The sequence below is a fragment of the Mytilus trossulus genome, chromosome 1 (assembly GCF_036588685.1).
Source record: "Mytilus trossulus isolate FHL-02 chromosome 1, PNRI_Mtr1.1.1.hap1, whole genome shotgun sequence".
NCBI classification, from domain to species: domain Eukaryota; kingdom Metazoa; phylum Mollusca; class Bivalvia; order Mytilida; family Mytilidae; genus Mytilus; species Mytilus trossulus.
The window spans coordinates 27996294-28016084 of record NC_086373.1 but is presented as its reverse complement, the minus strand read 5'-3'; the positions used below and the strand labels follow the sequence as shown (position 1 = coordinate 28016084).

General features: G+C 31.1%; 1 protein-coding gene across 1 annotated transcript; it reads right to left on the bottom strand.

Moving 5' to 3' along the window:
* Positions 1-1598: 1598 nt before the first annotated feature.
* LOC134720840 (chitobiase-like) lies at positions 1599-19610 on the bottom strand. Its single transcript, XM_063583399.1, has 8 exons — positions 19538-19610; positions 13444-14174; positions 12216-12646; positions 10762-11499; positions 9766-10003; positions 8772-9024; positions 8226-8366; positions 1599-6296 (listed from the first exon to the last, which is right to left on the bottom strand). Exons 2-8 carry the CDS (start codon positions 14147-14149, stop codon positions 6218-6220), a joined length of 2586 nt encoding a protein of 861 aa, XP_063439469.1. The 5' UTR covers positions 14150-14174; positions 19538-19610; the 3' UTR covers positions 1599-6217.
* Positions 19611-19791: the final 181 nt, after the last annotated feature.

Genomic DNA, 19791 nt, shown 5'->3' with positions numbered 1-19791 from the left:
ATGTACAGTAGTTATCCCAAATAAAATAACAGGCTTCCTTTGTACTTGCATCTTAAGCCTACAATGTTTGTCAAATACAGAATTACATATATTGGCGAACAGCAAATGACAGGAATATAGCAGTTATCTCGGACTAAACGCAATTATGAATAATTTTCCACAATGTAGAATAGATTGTTGTCGTTTTCATATGGCTCAGAACTGGTTGATGAAAATCCAGTATGTTGGGCTTAGCACAGAGTATAAAGACAAATGAAGTGACATTGGAAAATGGCTATCCCAATATTGATTGACAATTCATAACATTTGTACAACTGGCTAACGGAAGAGGTCTATGATGATAAATGAAACATAGCACTTACCTGTAAAAAAATCGGCGCAAATAAAGTAAAAAAATTGGCGCAAATAGGGTAAAAAATTGGCGCAAATGAAGTAAAAAAATCGGCGCAAATGAAGTAAAAAATCGGCGCAAATGAAAGAAAAAATCGACGCAAATGAAATGCAGGTCGGCGCAAATGCAAAACGCCGATAAGAATGTCTATCAAAGACAATACCAAACTTCCACCATTTCTAAAAAAAAGCTACCTTTGACAAAGGAATCCCGAGGCAAAGTTTCAGTTCCTACATTTATCTTCTTATACTTACAGTAACACTTATCTTCATCTTTTTTCTTTTCATTTTAGAAGATGCTCTTTTATTATTATTTTATTTTTTTAATTTTAATTTATTCTTATTGTATTGCTGGTTTAAGTGTTAAACACCTCTTTTTACTGTATTGATTGTATTTGTGTTAGGAGCTGAGAATAATTTTAATTAGATGATGTGCTATTCAAATATTGTAAATAATAATTCACAACAGTTCTTTAGGTGGAAGTGAAACCGATCAGGGTACACCAGTCAAAAGAATGTAATTTGCACCAAAAATCTTCAATTTTTTTAATTTTATTTGAATTTTTGTCTTTAACTGGACCTTAAACCGGAAATGCTTATTTCCATAATAAACACAATCAGTATTTATATACCCTGGGGTTTACACTATTTGAAAAAGGTTTAGTCCTCAGAAATTCGTGTGTCAGACTTCGAAAGGAAACCCACCAGTGAAAAAAAAATGTTTTGTCCGATTTCAATTTTCAAAATGACATTTCAAAATGAACATTAAAAGTGAGAAACATGACAATAAATAGTGTCAGATTGAGGAAACATGCACATACCACGAAGTTAGTGGTTTAACGTTTACCTCCAAATGTATGGAGCGCCATTGGAGTCAAATAAAAGTATTTTGCGTATGGCCATAATATAACTGCCCCAGCACGGCAGGGTTCAATAGTTCAATATTATATGGTCTAAAAACAAGAATTTGAGTTTGATTCGGAAAAGATTAGTGAACTCATTATGAAAATAAGTAAGTGGTTAACTGATGATATAGTAGGAATTCGACAGATTATTAAAGAAAATCAAAGATAACTTTTGATATAACTATCCCTGGACAAGTTTTAGATAAAATATGCTTCAGAATTGCATTAATATGGATGTAAATTTTCCCTGAAAAGAAATCATTCAACCCTTTGTTAACGATGTTCAAGGAAAAAAAACAAGACTTCAATTGACAATGATTTATTAATCAAGAGCCATTACTGAATAGCAGAAAACATTAAGGAAAACAATGCAAATTATTATTTATCACAAATCATTTATAAATTTGTATAATATACTTATCTTAGTACACTTAACTTGTATAATAGTGTATATCTAGAACCTTGTCTAAAGGTTGACTGATTTGTGTTTTTAAACAATATGAAAGTCCGATCAACCATGATTTTTTTTAAATTTTCACACTCAATTCTTATACTAAAATATATTCATTATCTCTCTACTCTTTAAATTATTAAAGAGGTAAAAGCTGCTGCCATCCTCTGGAACAGTCTAATCTGAGGTATCTAAGACATGAACATTCCATCAAACTTTTTCTGAAATATTTTGTAAACCACATTATTTAAGACTCTTTTTCAGTGCTTATATACAACTTCTTATACTTACAGTAACACTTATCTTTTTCTTTTTTCTTTGCATTTTAGAAGATGCCTTTTTATTATTTTTTTTTTTTATATTTGTTCAAAATTTTAATTTATTCTTATTGTACTGTTGGTTTAAATGTTAAACACCTCTATTTACTGCATTCACTGTATTTATGTTAAGAGCTGAAAGTAATTTGTATTAGATATATGTGCTATATAAATATTGTAAATAATAATAACATTCTGACATTAAAACATGTCATGATCTCTCTGACCTTTCAACCATCATGGAGAAAATAGTCTATTTTGACACTTAAACATGTCATGACCTCTTCTTCCTTTTAACTATGACTGAGAAAAACAGTTGATTCTGATACCAAAAACATAGCCCTGTCTCAAGGAATTTCAGCAATAAATGAGGTAACATTCTTTTATGAAATTTATATATTAAGGGGGCTCGCAGGTCTAAATCAAATTTTTCATTTAATATAGAATTTTGATATATTTTTCTATAAATGAACTTTGTCTTTTAAATACTTAATGGAAAACTGAAATAAAAAAAGGGGTTCACCATTCATTTATGCTCACAATCTGCCTCCAAAATGGGCATACAGTTTGTTAATGTCCTTTTTTTCTGTTGAACTAATAGGAGAAAAAGCGGTAATATCGAAATAAAAAAAGAACTAAATTACAGAAATTGCTTAAATTATACAATTATTTAGTTTATGTACAGCTTATTCGAAAAAAATAATAAATATATAGGTCATCAATAAGTTAAAACAGATATTTCAATTTTAATGCCACATAATGGCATTTTTGCACCAAAGGGAGATAATTTGGAGCTATTTTGATGCCATCTACATTTTAAAAGTCAGCTGGAGCCAACTCGAATTGATTATTTGGAATGATTTTTGTGCCATATGCTAAAGTAACAACTACTTAAGGTAATAATCAAAATTTGTAATGAAAAATATTTTTTTTTCTGAAAATTTTATAGCTGCGAGTCTCCTGAAATACTGCGACTCTTTTCACAAAAAAATCTTATGGTGGAAATGAGTCAAATGTTGAACTGAAATGCTTAGGCCACGGTTTTTTAATTTGTTGGTTTACGGATTTTCCCCATGAAAAAGTCGGGTCGGTCGGTCGGGAAAAAAAAGAAAAAAAAATATCTTTCAAGACAGAAAAAAAAATGCAAAATAAATATACATTTCACCTTTCTAACAAAATGTCTTTTATGCTATTTTGTCATCATTTCAAATTTAAGTTCAATGAAATATTTTTGCTCAGCTGTCATAAATATCGCATGACATTGTCTAATGATTTGCCGTAAAAAAGGGGGGGGTGTTCACAGACATTTTAGACGAAATTATATCGTCTTTTCACAAACAAGAAAAACAAATTCGCGTAGCTCTTAATCAATTCCAGAAAACTTGGTGAGACTTGATGAGTAATGATCTTCAAAAACGAAAACTGTGTAAAAAACGTCGTACGAAAATAAGTTTCAACACACGTGTCAAAAACGTAACAGACCTTAATTACCTTAGTGAGAAATCACTGATCTCCTATAAAGGAGGTGAAGATAACATACAGATACAGAATAGACTCGTCCACGGAAAAAACGAGAAAATCGGGTTAATTTAGTGTCATGCATTCCCGTTTTTAAGCCAAATGGACAATATTTTTTTTATTATCCAAGAAACAAGAAAATTCTAAATGACTTGTTGATAGTCAAAACTTTTACTTCCAAGGTGCTTTTCCTTTCCACCTGTCCACATTTGGACAAGTCTATTTCTATGAGATTATGCATCTTACAGACTGATGACAAATAAGGGAAACCAACTTATTGTGTAATGAGTTTTAAAAACAGATTTCGTTCCGCAAAATTATTGGCGTAAACGACATTTCAAGGTCAGTTATAATTGATTTGTCTATTTTTAGAAATGTAAACTGGAAGTTTTATTTTTTCACAACAGAGAGTGTTATCAATTTTGTTAGTGATTCATGCATTTCATTTCATAATAAAAGAAGAATTTAATTATTTTTCAGGGATGATGTATTTGTTTGGGTCAGCGGGAATAAAAAAGCATGAAAAGTCAATTTTATTTTTATTCTAGGAATCGGCAAAATCGGGTCGGCGGATCCGTAAACCAACAAATTAAAAAATCCTGGCCTTATGACTTATAAGTAGTTTTACTCATAAGATTTTGTTGTTATAAAAAAGAGTCACTAGATTGTTGTTATTCACATTATAAAACAATTCTTGCTGAATCAATAAAGGCCAATGATTTATGATATAAATGTGATCAAAATAATAGAACAACTCCTGTCAAACAAATAAATCCCTCTATGTAACAATTAATATCATTTTAACTATACTTGTCATATCACTCAACAAAACTAGATCATGCATACTTATTCAGCATTTGTAAATCAAAAGTAAATTGTTGATTTCGATACAAATCATATTTTCAACAATCTGACTCTAATAATAATAATGGACAAATCTGGTATACACCTGTCCAGCTTAAAAAGTCAGTCTTCACCTGAGACTATTGGATGTGTCTTTGGCAAAAATGATTATTAAAATAATATATATCATGTATATCTTAGGCATTCCAACTAAAGACAAAAATTTCAAAAATTTCAAAAAAGTAATAGCAAATTGTTAATAAAATTAATGACTGTGTTTACAAGAACAAAACACACAAATGGTTATTAAAACGGGCGCACTACATTTGCGCACATTTGAGGATTAAAATGTTTTACGTTTGCACGCAGCTTTTGATTACATTTGCATGCATTCATTTTGCAGGTAAACTCAGGTAAAAATATAAATAAAAATCAAATTAAATTATAATTGACTATTTTTAAAAAATTTTATAATATCAATTATTATTATTAATTCAAATTATCGTATCGTTCGCGGAAGTTTCAGAAGTCAAACTGTATGTTTACAGCACATTCACCTGTTCCTGTTTGCAGCATTATTATGGGCTGATTCAGTTTTTTATTCCTCAGTCTTAGCAATATTGAGATACAACATTTTTAAACTGATTTAAGTGTGTCCAAGAATTGAAAGAACTGTTTCATGATGCAAAAAAAACCAAATGAAAAAATCTTTTAAGGGTCACAATTTCGCTTTAGGAAATTCGTTCGGCTTCAAAAATCCGGTATGTTCAATAAACACAGTCAGATGTTAAAATTTTCTAAGAAAAAGAAGTATGGTAAGCATAAATAGTAGTTTTATGGAAATCAAACATGATTTGTTAAAAGAAAAAATCAATCAATTAATGTATGTTGCGTTTTTAAAGTCATTCAGTATATTTCTAGGATTTAGTGCTTGTGTATAATAAAGTGGACTTATCTTGCTCGAAATTCCATTTCTACCTCATCGTTGGTGAGCAGGGTACTACAATGGAAGACTAACGGAATGAGTACTTATACTTGTAAATAATTGAACGCTACAAATTATAAATAAATAAGTTATAGTACCTGTATTTTACCTGAGTTTACCTGTCAAAAAATGCGCGCAATTGTAATTAAAAGCTGCGCGCAAATGTAATGCTAATGCGCGCAAACGTAACGCACCGATTAAAACCATTGACTTTCATATATTAATAAAATCAAAATATTACTTGATTGATTAATTTAACCTCAATTAGAGTGTAGGAAATCACTATGTATTTTCATGATATTCTCTTCAAGAAGATATAGATATTAATACATAACACATCTACAGATTAAGCCCTTGTTATTTGTGACTCATAAAGTTCACTTCTTAAATGCAATAAGCATTAAATGGGTAGCTAATATTATAGATATATACCCATTTCCCTTATACACAATTTCGTTTAGTTTAAAAATCAATAACAAAAATGTTGGTCTTAACATAAATAAACACTGACACTACCAAATTATAAATGTAATAAGATATTCATTTTGAAAACCTCCCTCAAAAAATAAAGTAAAATAAAAAACCAAAAACACAAGAATGACAACAAAAAACATGATATTGTTTAGTTTCTGACAAAATAACCTCTCTTTTCATACCTTCTTCTTTCAGTTTCTCAAAAACAAAAGGCCATAAAACCATTTAAAAAATACAACAGTCAGACAGTGATATATGTAAGCATTGTTTTATATAGTACATGTATATTTTGATATTGAACAGTTATAAATGCTATTTTTCTGATTTTGAACAATTACTTTTTTGAATTTTCCTTCTTTTTAGTTGCCATCTTCAGTACCACATGTCTGCTATTTCTAATCCCATTGGCCGATCTAAAAGAACAGATTGAATTTTTAAAAATTCCGTAATATTATTTTTTTCACAGCAATATATTCCTGCAAAACAACATTCAGCAATGCTAAACATGCTAAAAGAAAACAGATCTAATTGGGCAGGAATAGCCATGATGAGGATGTAACATCTATTGGTGTGTTTAGTGTGTAGATTTTGACCCTTGGGTAGACTCCTCAGAAAGGGGTGCCTAATCGGCCTCCATTGTTTTTATATGTTTTTCCTGACCAATCCGAAACCAGCCCAAGAAACCAAGTGGTCAGGACGAAAATATTTTGTATCTTTAAAATGGTTATATTTTGCATGAATATTCATACCTTCTTATATCTGATGTGTAGTGTTATATGCAAATCACATTCATTTAAAATGCTTTTGTTGTTATTTTTTTTAGTTCTTTTATTTGTGATGTTGCCATTAAGAAGTTGGATTTGGTCATGTCCAAATAAGAGATAAAGGATTCTGTAAATGGTCAACTTTATAGTGTAGGGATTTCTCAAGTTCATAACTTACTTTGAATATTTGTATTAGGAAGGAATATAGAATGTAAATGTATGAAAAATGAAAGAAACAAGCCTGTTTGGTGATTTACTCATTTGTTTTTCACTTTTGTAGTATTAGGTGGTCATATCTCATGTGACTTCAATGATTAATTAATTGATTGGTGTTTAATGTCACTTTTAGCAATATTTTGTCTCGTGTAACGGTCAGTATTTATCAGTGGAAGAAGTTGTACGGCCAGAAGAGAACCACCCACCTTAAGAGAGAAATCTCACAATCTATGTCAATTGAGATTGGAGAAAATAAAGAATGTGTCTATTGTAAATATGCTAAGGTCAATGTACTAGATTAAACCTATTGATTTTTAATGTATGGAATTTATATGCCACTGCAGTTGATTTTACGAGCTTAAATATACAGCATTTTCATTTACAACTGCTTTCAAATTGAATTGACAGATTCGTTTATATATAAAGTAAAATTTACATTATTTTTTATGTATATCATATGTCAATTTCCAAAATGAACTGATAAAGGAGTAGGTCCAGTAAGACATAAAATTGAGAATGGAAATGGGGAATGTGTCAAAGAGACAACAACCCGACCAAAATAAAAAACAACAGCAGAAGGTCACCAACAGGTCTTCAATGTAGCGAGAAATTCCCGCACCCAGAGGCGTCCTTCAGCTGGCCCCTAAACAAATATATACTAGTTCAGTGATAATGAACGCCATACTAATTTCCAAATTGTACTATTACCCCTTTTTGGCCCCAAACTATAGCAGTTTTACAAAATTGTTAAAATGTAAACTTTTAGTTATTTATTGGAAAGTAAAATGCTTCTGCTACATAAATATGGACTGTTTTTGACAATACAATACAATGCACATATATCGGGTACTAGCACCATTAAGCCATGCTAAATTACTGAAATCTTCACAATTCAAGCATTTTAGTTAAATTTAAGACGGTTTTTCGTGTAAAACGAAAGTGGCCGCATTCATGTTCATCCTTAATCTTCAAAATGTGAGTTGTATTTTATGATAATACATAACATATATAAAGGTTGAGGATGAACACGGATGCGGCCACTTTCATTTTTGACAAAAAACATCTGAGAAGTGACATATTTTGGCATATTCGGTAAATTTTTCATATTTCAGCTTGAATTGGTGCGTTTTTATAACTGAATCAGTTAAAATATTTCACATAAACTAATTGATTCAAATAAAATAGACACAAAAGTGTTTAAAAAGTGGTCAAAATCTTTAGTCAGAGGAACCTGAAATTTGAGGCCAAAATCGGCCCTTACAGGACATACTCCTTTTAACTGCCTAGACATCGCCTCCCTCTACTGTGTGGTATGCCCTTAACTTCACATTGTTATCCAGTTTATACTATAAATAGACTTACTTGGTTCTTAACAATATATCAGCATTAGACTTGACTTCTACTGGATTGTCATACAAGGACCATGTGACACCATTATCTATGCTGTACTCCATCTTTAGTCCAGGATATGCCACATTCATTTCTAATTTTCCATTTACAATTCTTGAAAACACAAGAGAGAAAAACATCAACTTTTCACACAACATGCATAATAGGGGGAGGATTTGGTATGTTAAATGCCAGTTTGAAAACACATTTCATAACCAATGACTTTCACAAAATCAGTATCAGTAAAAGCTGCTACTCATATTGATTTTGTTAAAAATATTCTATACAAATATCATTTTTGGTAAGTATGCAGCAAAATCATATAACCAAATGTGTGCTTTTAACAAACTAATTTAACAAAATTATATTTTCATATTCATCTAGTGTGAGAATTATAATTTAAAGAATTGGATAATTTATTTTGTAAATTTTTAAAGGGTTTGAATATATATGGTTATGGTCTTTTCAACCAGAAAAGCTAATAATTACAATCAGAACATTAAATATATTAAAATATACCTTGCACCTGGGGGTGGTATATGATAAGCCACTCCCATATTATCTAATCTTTCTAGCTCTTTATATCCTAAGCTGTTAGCAAATAATGTCCAATCAGCTGTCTCTTGTCTTTTTCTGCTGTCCTGCTTTTCTTCACTCTCCCATTGGGATTTGTGCCAAGCTCTTTCAGCCAAAGGAAGTAATCTAGGAAATATCATACTATCCATTTGGTCTGGAAGTCTGACAAGTTCTGACCATAATTGTCCTTGCATGCCTGAAATTATTCTTGTTGATAATGATAAGAAGATACTGAAATTTTGCATGATAATAAAATTTTAATATCGATATTTCTTTAAATTTTACCTTCACTAACAAATATTTTCATGTTCACAAATTCACCAACTATCTCAATATATGTATATATACAAAATGTACTTCATTTCAACACATTTCTATGAGAAATTGGAGTTCCTTTTATTTTTCAATACATTACAACAAAAATCTGCATCAGCTATCTTCAATAAAAGATAAATATTACAAAAACTCTTATGGTTCTAAATAACTAAATTGGAAGGACCAAATGAGATTGAACCTATGAGCTGTACAATTGCTATACCATGTGGTTAATAAGATTTGTAAATTGAAGATCTTGAAACAAAAATCTGCCACTTTTTTGAACAGATTAATGAAATATTTCAGTAATTTTTGAACTTACAATATAATTTAAAAGAACTACCCTAAGGAACAAATGTATACCTATGTTGACATTTTGCTTTCTTTTCTTGATTATGTTGTTATGTTGCTGTCTCCTTGAATTTTATTCACATCATATCATTATTATATTATAGGTTAGGAGGAAACAATGATTTTTGAAACTTCTTTAGAAATCAAGCATAAGACTTGAATAAAGGATTATGTGTGATCAATCCTACATTTATATATCTTTGACTAACATTCAATCTATTCTAAAAAATATTATCAGGCTCATTATGGCCATTGCTATTGTAAAACTCACCAATGATATTCTTTTCCTTTTTCAATTGATGATGGTCTTTAGCATTGTGGTCTAAATCTCTCTTTGTAATTGGATCTCCTGTAAGCTTGAAATCAGCATTTGCATAAATATTATCTGGCATAAAGCTGAATGTCTTTCTTGTATCTATATATCTAGCAGCCCAGTACAGACCTCTTTCTTCTGGGTCAGGTTCCTGTGGGTGATCAAAGTAAAGGTGCGTACCCTGAGCCATCACAACCTACAAAACAGCCAGTTATCAATTATTGCATTATAACATAAATATAGATATCCACATAGGGCAAACTAGTTTAAATCACTTTCTGACACATACGTTCACAGTGAAACAGGGTATAATTGCTGGTGATTGCTGGTGATTGCAGGTTTCAGAGTGAAATCTGGACATTCATTGACATTGTGAGTAAGACACTCAGAATTGTCTCTCTTTTTTGCTGTGATTCAGTCAACACTGGATAGACAAATGATCTCTGACCTTATATATATATTATCACCATATATTTGCCTATTGTACATGTATGCATACATTTTTGTGGATCGTGAGGTTTTCTACATATGGATACCATGACAATATTTCAGCTACTAACCTGTTATTACTTAACATGCTGAACATTGGAAATCAGCTGAATGATATTAAGTTTATTGATCTTAACCATGTTAACTACATGTATGTCAAGCAGCTTTTATTCAAGGCTATGTGTGCTTTAATATGATACTTGGTTTATGGTATTCCTTTTCTCGGTCCAATACAATTTTGTTGTTGTTCTTGAAACCAACTGTTGTACATGTTGTATGTTACTTGTGTACGTCCAACTTAATTTTTCTAGATCAAATCATTTCAATTTCAATGGAAACATAGGATCAAACTTGATACATTTGTACTGTCCATTCCAATCTTTTTAAGGTCACAAAGCTATTGAGGCATAATTGTCTGTAAACCTCAACAGAGGGATATAATAAAACCTGGTCATAGGATCTTACCTTGTAACCTTCATTTGCAAGTTTATATGCACAACCTGATAAACCAGACTCCCAAACATTATGCCAAGCATAGGCAACAACTTCCTTATTAGGAAAAGAGTCCCTTTTCATTGGTTCTAAATGTACTTCATCATGTATCACTCCATCTTGCCAAGCTCCTAAATGTAAGTCATGCTGAGCAACAATCTTAGCCACCTTTTTAATAAAATATTCCATTAATTCACTAAACTTGTTAACTTCCTTTGTGTCAATAAGTCTTTTACAAGCAGGGGAGTCTAACCATGATTCATATGGAACTTCATCACCCCCAAAATGGAACAATTTTAACGGACTAACATCCTCATGAATTTTTTGTACTTCTACAACAACTTTTTCAATGAATCTGTACGTTGATTCAAGTCCAGGATTCATGGAATTTTCTGCATAAAGTTGACAAGATAAGATATGCTTAGAGTCTTCTAAATCTGTCAAGACATATTCTCTGGCTTTTTCTAAATCCCCTTCATCTTTGTATTTCAGATATCTTGCTCGCATTGCTTTAATGGCGGCATGACTATGTCCTGGCATATCAATTTCTGGAATAACTTCAATATGTCGATCTACAGCATACTGCAATATTTCCTGGTACTCCGTAACTGTGTAATATCCAGTACCTGATGTATCAAAATCTGGCCCTGAACCAAGCATTGGGAGGATGCAACTTCTCTCAGAAAGGTCATGACCTCTCCTACCTCCAACCTGAAAACACAATGTATATTTAAATCATATAGTCATAATATTTATAATTACTTATAAAACAGATAACAGGGTACAGTGATCATGTTCAAATTTACAAGGTTCAATTTTACCGTTACAGCACATGCATCATGATGTGTAACTGAGACATAAAACTGCAGGAATATGTGCAAGATTCAAAATGAACGTATGATGTAATTTTTAACATGTTTCATAAAGTAAAACTTAAAATTAAATCTTTTGAAAGTTGCAGAAACAATACTTTCATGAATATATATTTCTGCAGTGGAAATTGAACCTTATGGTTCATTTTATAAAATTTATTTAAGGAATGACTGTAATATTTTTTCTGTCTATAAAGAAATAACATAAAAAATTTGGTGCACACTGAATAACACGTGTAGCGGAATATTTAACAGTGTGCACCACATTTTTTATGTTATTTTGAATAGACAGAAAAAATATTACAGTCATTTCTTATAATTTCATTCTAAATTCCAATTTAAACCGTAAAAAACCATGAAAAAACATTAATGACGTCCTGGACACATGATTAAATTATGTCTATATGCTCATAACAAAATAACGTTAGCCAATTAGTGGACGCGTTACATCCAAAATTAAAGTATATCAAATTAAAACATTTGCTGCTAAACTTTTATTAGTCATTTTATATATGGTATTATGTTAATTATAAACACTTAAACTTCTTAAGTTACCAAAGTGAGTTCCTCTAACCCTGGAATTTCTATTCTCCATCCTTCATCGTCAGTTAAATGGAAATGGAATTTATTCATCTTATACATGGCCATCACATCTAAAAGCTTTAAGACCTGAGCTTTACTGTGAAAGTTTCTCGACACATCCAGCTGCATCCCACGGTAAGGATAGCGTGGATAGTCTTTAATTTTCACTACTGGAATTCTGTTGTCTTTTAATAATGCTAACAGAGTTTGCACACCATAGAATACCCCACAGGGTTTGTTTCCAATGATTTCAACCAATGGAGGATTTTCTTTGATTGTCAAGGCATAAGCTTCAGAATTTTGGCCATCAAAAACTTGTCCTAATTTCAAGGTTATCACATTTTCACATCTTGCATTGTCATTTGTATTCATTTCTTTCACATTAAAATCTATTTTAACACTACCTGTAAAATAAATTTTCTTTATGATAACATTTCAAATTAAATTTTTACATGATTTACCATCAATTTGAAAGATACGCTGTATATCATGGTATCAAATATGTAGCAAAGTTACATGAATTTTGGTACCCAAAAGCTAAATTCATTCATGTCATTTACTCAGTACATGTATGTATATATGAACAACAAAAGAAACTGAATGTCTACACTATTGGTAGTCATACAGGGCTCTAGAAAATTTGTCAACTGTCTCACTCCTACATGTACATATGAACATGTACCACATGTGCCAAGGACAGTGAAAATGGCACAATCTACATGTATTACGTGTCTCATCTTTGCTGAAGTGAAGAACAGATTGACTTGTATTGAAGTTATTTTTCTATAACATGTATAATTAAACATGGTTCATGTGGTTAAAAAGTACACATGTACAGCTACTTTTGTGTATGTTTTAAAATTTTGGTAATTTTGCTTAATACTTGATGATATATTCCATGTGTTCAATACCTTTACTGAAAACTCTGACAGGCAGTTTTTTCTTGAATTTAACAATCATCATGATCATGACAATGTTTCACATGAGTATACAATGTATATACATGTATTCTATCAAGTAGTTTTCAAAACCTTTACAAAATTCATGGTTTATGCATCATATGCCATGTATGCTTACTCAATAAAATAGACTGCTGCCCAACACAGATATATGTCTCATCTGTGAGCTCTAATTATAAAGCCAAACAACTGTGCTCAAATGACAAACATTCCAAGACAAGACAAAAAGCAGTCTTTGTTACCTTTAAGAAGATGTGCCTCTTTGGAGACTTCCTTTTTAGCATATATAACCCAGTTACCAGAGGACAAATCAACGTCCTTGACTCTATCAATATCCATTTCAAGAGGGGTTGGTATTACATCCTTTCCAGGTTTCTTCAGGTCTTCAATTTTATTTTTAATGAATCTCTCCTGCGGTGTCCATGGATTATATTTATCCAGTCTTAAAGTTCCGTTATCTAATTTATATGAAAACCGTTTCCATTTCCCCTCCTCGTCAAATGACTGCACATATTGTAAATCATCATGACTAGTAGATTTCAACACTCTAGGTTTGAGGTTTTCTGATGTGATATACCAATTTGGCATAAGGTCAGACCTTGCAACTGAATAATACTGAGCTTTGAACATAACTTCTAATGTTTCATTTTTACCGAGTGGTTTGAAAGTTTTGATAGGTTCAAGTGTAAACAAACACCCATTGATATGTCTAAATTTGATCCCTGAGGCGACAATGATTGCTTCTTCATCTGGAAGAATGGGAGGTTCTATCATTCTTATGTGACAGAAATAAATAGCCCATTTCTTCTCATGATCTAATGTTACAGAACTACAGTTTTTGAAAACAATATTGGCTGTGTATGTCAGCTTCCCATCCTCAAGATTGTCCAGAACACTGTATTTTATGTCCAACTTTTCAGCTACTTCATCTAGCTCTTGTTGATTCATCTTTATTCTGTGTGCAACAAAATGTCTACAAAAGCAAAAAGCAATAAATATGAGTTAATGATTTAGTCATGTTAGTTCATATATATCATGTATATCTTTCCGACAATAATTAAAAAACAAGAGCTGTCAGAATGACAGTCATGACAGTGATTTAAACAAGATTTTTTAACATTTATTTGTGTCCCGGCAATTATCAATTTCATAAGGACCAAAACTCCTAAATAAAAATTAAATAGTAAAAGTTACAATCATCAAAATCAAATTTTACCTCCATTTTGTCAACAGTATCAACGTTTTAAAGTTTGAAAAGCTTTGGTTGAATGGTTCATGAGTAAATGCAACAACATGACTGAAAACACTGTTTTTAAATCTTTCAAGAACCATTTCTCCTGAACAGGTAAAGTGAAAACTACCATTATTAAACTTGACTGCCATTTTGTTGTCAGTAATTATATAACAACATTATAAAATTTTAAAAGCTTTAGTTAAATGGTTCATGAGCAAATGCACAGACAACATTTGGCTGCAGCCCTCCACCTGCCCACCTGCCCTCCCAACTGCTCACTGTACATCTTCAATACAATAACTGATTTTTTACTTTCGGTTTAAAAAGTGCAGTGAGCTACTGTTCAACAAAGATACCCACACTCAAGGACGTATTCAGTCAACAGAAATTTGATGAATGTGAAAACTTCTATACATTTTGTACATGTAGTTATAGTGTACTCACATGGAGCTCAAAACCAAATTTAAATAAATAAATGAAAACAACATATAATACATTTCAAGGGTCTGATGTGTTCTTCTGGATTTACCTTCATCAGGAATGCTCAAAGCCAAATATTTGAAAGCCAAGGATGCATGAGGGTGGTAATGGGGTACCTTCATAACGAATAACGGTAAAAATTCTAGCCAAATAACGCTAACGGTACTTTTTGGTGCATTACAATAAAATGTACACTTTCTTTTAGACAATAAAAAAGTCGACTGATTTTGACGAATCACGTTAAAATTTCCCAAAAAATGAGAATAAAGATAATTATTTGACACCTTTGACAAATCACAATACTGATATTTTGACCAAGCACGGTAGAATTTTAACCAATGCTGTCAAATATAAGAATATATATATCTTTTCTAGTATCCCTTTACCTTCAACATTAATAAAAAAAAATTGTCATAATAATCCTATTTTAAATTCTGACCTAAAAACATTATATATATATATGTTGATATTTTGTTTTCTATATTCTGACAAATAATGTATTTTGTAAATAGTGAATACAATCATGACAATAACTGTAAGTAAAAAGTTTATTTCATAATAATCATGATAATGTTCATCATTAATTTTATATCCCCAGATTAAATTTTTTTCAGTGAAAATGTGTCTACCAATCTTAAATAATTCAAGTATCTTATATATTTGCCCCCAAAACTCATCTAAAAAGTGGCATGTTACATAAAAATGTTTATAGTCTTCTGTAATCAGGTAATGTTACAGAAATTACAAGTAGAGTTATGGCTTATTTTCCATTGTTTTGATAAGACTTTGTTTGGAAGAATAAAGTGTAATAATTTCCATCTGCACATTTTCAGTTTATTATCTTTTAAGTATACAATTGTGAATAAATTTTTGCACATATTGAGCTTCATGCAATTAGTATGTTTTCACATTTTAAAATTCTATTCCATTTATGACATATCCTATTGGGACTTCTTTATCCTATTCTATCAAAATTGAATTAATTTTCTTTGAATCTAATTTTTCTAGTTTATGTTGGCATTTATTTTTTTCACTTATATATAGTGAGTAATTTATTAAAACACTAGTTTTTATTGAACATTCTTCATTTAATATTTAAACCATTCTTTTGGAATTGCTTTTCTTAATCTTGAGAATTCAGCTATCCAGTTTGATTTATTTTTTTAACTTTAAACTTATAATACTCCATTTTCATCAACATGATCAATGATATCATTTATATGAATGATTTTACTGTCTATCCAATTTTGAAAAAGAAGTGTTTAATTCTTGGCGGATAAGTCTGTAATTATTAGGATTTTTATTTTTATTATTTTCATTTTTTAACCATACTTTAATCACATCAAGATAAAATACTGGTAGCTCTTTAGTACCCGGTAAAGAATATTATATTAATAGTATTTATTCTTAAGATAAGTAGATTGCTACCAAATTTATTTAGATAACATTTTGGTAAAACCATCAAATTAAGTAATTTATCAGCAGTTAATCTTTTTATCCAACCTATCTTTATAGATTCTATATATTTATCTTTATTTACCATTTTTAATCCACCATCTAGTTGGTTATAGCTTAATACGGTGCGTTTAACTTTTTCTGACTTATTGTTCCATAGTTTGATTTTTTTAAAATTTGTCCAAGTATTCTTTGCCAAAGGTTCACTGTAGCCAAATAAGTGATTATAGGAATAATTAAAGATTTAATTACTGTTATTCTTTCTATCATGTCTATCATGGTTAAGTTTCTTTTTTTCCAGTTTGATATAATTTTTACAGACTTTTCTAGCTGTTTATCAAAATTTAGGTTTTGACACTCTTTTTTATTATGCCCAAAATATATCCCTAGACTTTTAATTGGTTTTTCTGTAAAGTTAATATTTTCATATTTTTCTTTTTGGAAGGGACAAAAAACACCGCCGTAGCAATTGAAGGCCCCTTCTATCACTTGTTTAAGTAGTACCCCTGACTGGTAAATACAGGTAAATAGGATAAAACATAAATTTAAAAAAAGACTTTTGATAATAAAAGTTTTTGTTTGCAAAATTAAATTAATTCCTACTCAGAAATAAGTCAACATTAAACCACACTTGTAATGTTTAAACCTAAATGAAACACAGTTGCGTTATAAAATAAGCGTGATCATTATAACACCTAATATGACAATGTATGAAACATGAAAGAAAACAGTTTACACTGGAGTTATTCTAAGCATGATACACTATTGTAAAGTTATATGTCTACCCTGGCACCAAACTTCTAAGCGACAGCCCTGATGTATTCATGCCTGGAAAATTCCTCCTTTCAAGTATTTGTCAAGTGCATACATGATATACATGTAAGTGTACCATATTGATAAAAAACATGTTAAAGGAAACATATTTATTACATCGATTAGATATATATGATTTATAATAAAACTAGAGGCTCCAAAGAGCCTGTGTCGCTCACCTTGGTCTATGTGAATATTAAACAAAGGACACAGATGGATTTATGACAAAATTATGTTTTGGTGATGGGGATGTGTTTGGATCATACGTTTCTAAACATTCTTGCTGCTTGCAATAATCTCTATCTTTAATGAACTTGGCCCAATAGCTTCAGTGGAAAATGTTAGTGAAAATTTACAAATTTTACGAAAATTGTTAAAAATTTACTAAAACGGGCAATAACTCCTTAGGGGGTCAATTGACCATTTTGGTCATGTTGACTTATTTTTAGGTCTTACTTTGCTGTACATTATTGCTGTTTACAGTTTATCTCTATCTATAGATTATTCAAGATAATAACCAAAAAGAGCAAAGTTTCCTTAAAATTACCAATTCAGATGCAGTAACCAAACAACAGGTTGTCAGATTCATCTGAAAATTTCAAAGCAGATAGACCTCGACCTGATAAACAATTTAACCCCGTTGTCTGATTTGCTCTATAAATGCTTTGGTTTTTGAGTTATAAGCCAAAAACTGTATTTTACCCCTATGTTCAATTTTTAGCTGTGGTGGCCATCTTGGTTGGTATGCCGGATCACCAGACACAATTTTTAAACTAAATACCCCAATGATGATTGTGGCTAAGTTTGGTTTAATTTGTCTCAGTAGTTTCAGAGGAGAAAATTTTTCTAAAAGATTACTAAGATTTACGAAAAATGGTTAAAAATTGACTATAAAGTACAATAACTCCTTAGGGGCTCAATTGACCATTTGGTCATGTTTGACTAATTTGTAGATCTTACTTTGCTGAACATTTTTGCTGTTAAAAGTTTATCTCTATCTACATGATCTACATGATCTATAATACTATTCAAGATAATAAACAAAAACAGCAAAATTTCCTTAAAATTACCAATTCAGGGACAGCAACCCAACAATGGGTTGTCTGATTCATCTGAAAATTTCAGGGCAGATAGATCTAGACCTGATATTACACCTAAACCCCATGTCAGATTTGCTCTAATTGCTTTGGTTTTTGAGTTATAAGCCAAAAACTGCATTTTACCCCATATGTTCTATTTTTAGCTGTGGCAGCCATCATGGTTGGTATGCCTGGTCACTGGACACAATTTTTAAACAAGATACTCCAATGATGATTGTGGCTAAGTTTGGTTAAATTTGGCCCAGTAGTTTCAGAGGAGAAGATTTTTCTAAAAGTTTAGGGACGACAGACGACGATGACGGACGCAAAGTGATGAGAAAAACTCACTTGGCCCTTTGGGCCAGGTGAGCTAAAAATAATATTACACTTTTTATGTCATGTGTAATACATGTCATGCATGCATCATGTCTTTTTTTCTTTTACGAATTACCTCAATATAAAGAATAAGTCAGATAAATATGGAATAGGACTATTCATGCTAATAGGAGGAATGAACCATTTACCTTTCAGAGTCATGTCACAATTATATCATATGACACATGTTCTATTGAATGACACAGTCATGACAGTCCAACATGTGCAGTTCATTCATAAAATCATAATTGGAAACTGGTCTAGATCCGGGACAGTTTAATAATTCTACTAGTAAATATAGAATGTCCCTGTCTAGATAATAAATTTCTATGAGAAAAAGGTCAGTTTGACGCCATGCAATCTAATCATAAATATCAGATCTCTCATCACTCCTGTTTGCTGATCCCACACAACATATCAGAAAATAGGAGTGATGGGAGATCGGTTTTAATTAGATTAGATGGGGGTCTCATTTAGGGGTTCTGATCTCGGATCCCGCTCACTGTTTTGTCAGATTCCAGTATCCCGCTTACACTATTTACGTAAGCAATTTTCATTTTTTGTCATTTCCCAGGTCCCGCAAGACCTCATTTCCCGTTTTCACAACACAATGACTTTTACATGTCACACTTACAAAAAATCCCGCGTCACGCTTAGACCCCCTTAGATGTCATAATGCATGATGGCCCTTGTATAGAAACAAGTGCCTGTGCCTTGTTATGTATTTTGGTGATCAAAGTGATATCACCTATACATTCAATCAACTGGTCCCCCCCCTTTTCCCCCTTTCTCTTTTATTTTTGACAACCAGGATAGGGATAAGATAAACAACTTTTTGTTGGATATTATATAGGTTATCATTTGTAGAAAACAAATATCCCAAAAAATGTTTGTCAATACCTCACATCAATCCAGAAAATAAACTTTCATTTCTCACAGTTCTGAATCAAAGGGGACATAACCACTAATAACCACAAAACTCAGGGTGCGCTTGATTTGCATGATGTCTTTTTTTGGTAACCTATGTTTTGTAAGCATTATTTAAGAATATAAAAATATTGTTTTTATATTTGTGAAATTTACTATTTGTCTAACAATCAAAACAAAGACTGTTTTTCAATTTAAATTATAGTTCTTGTAAAGATGAGACAAAT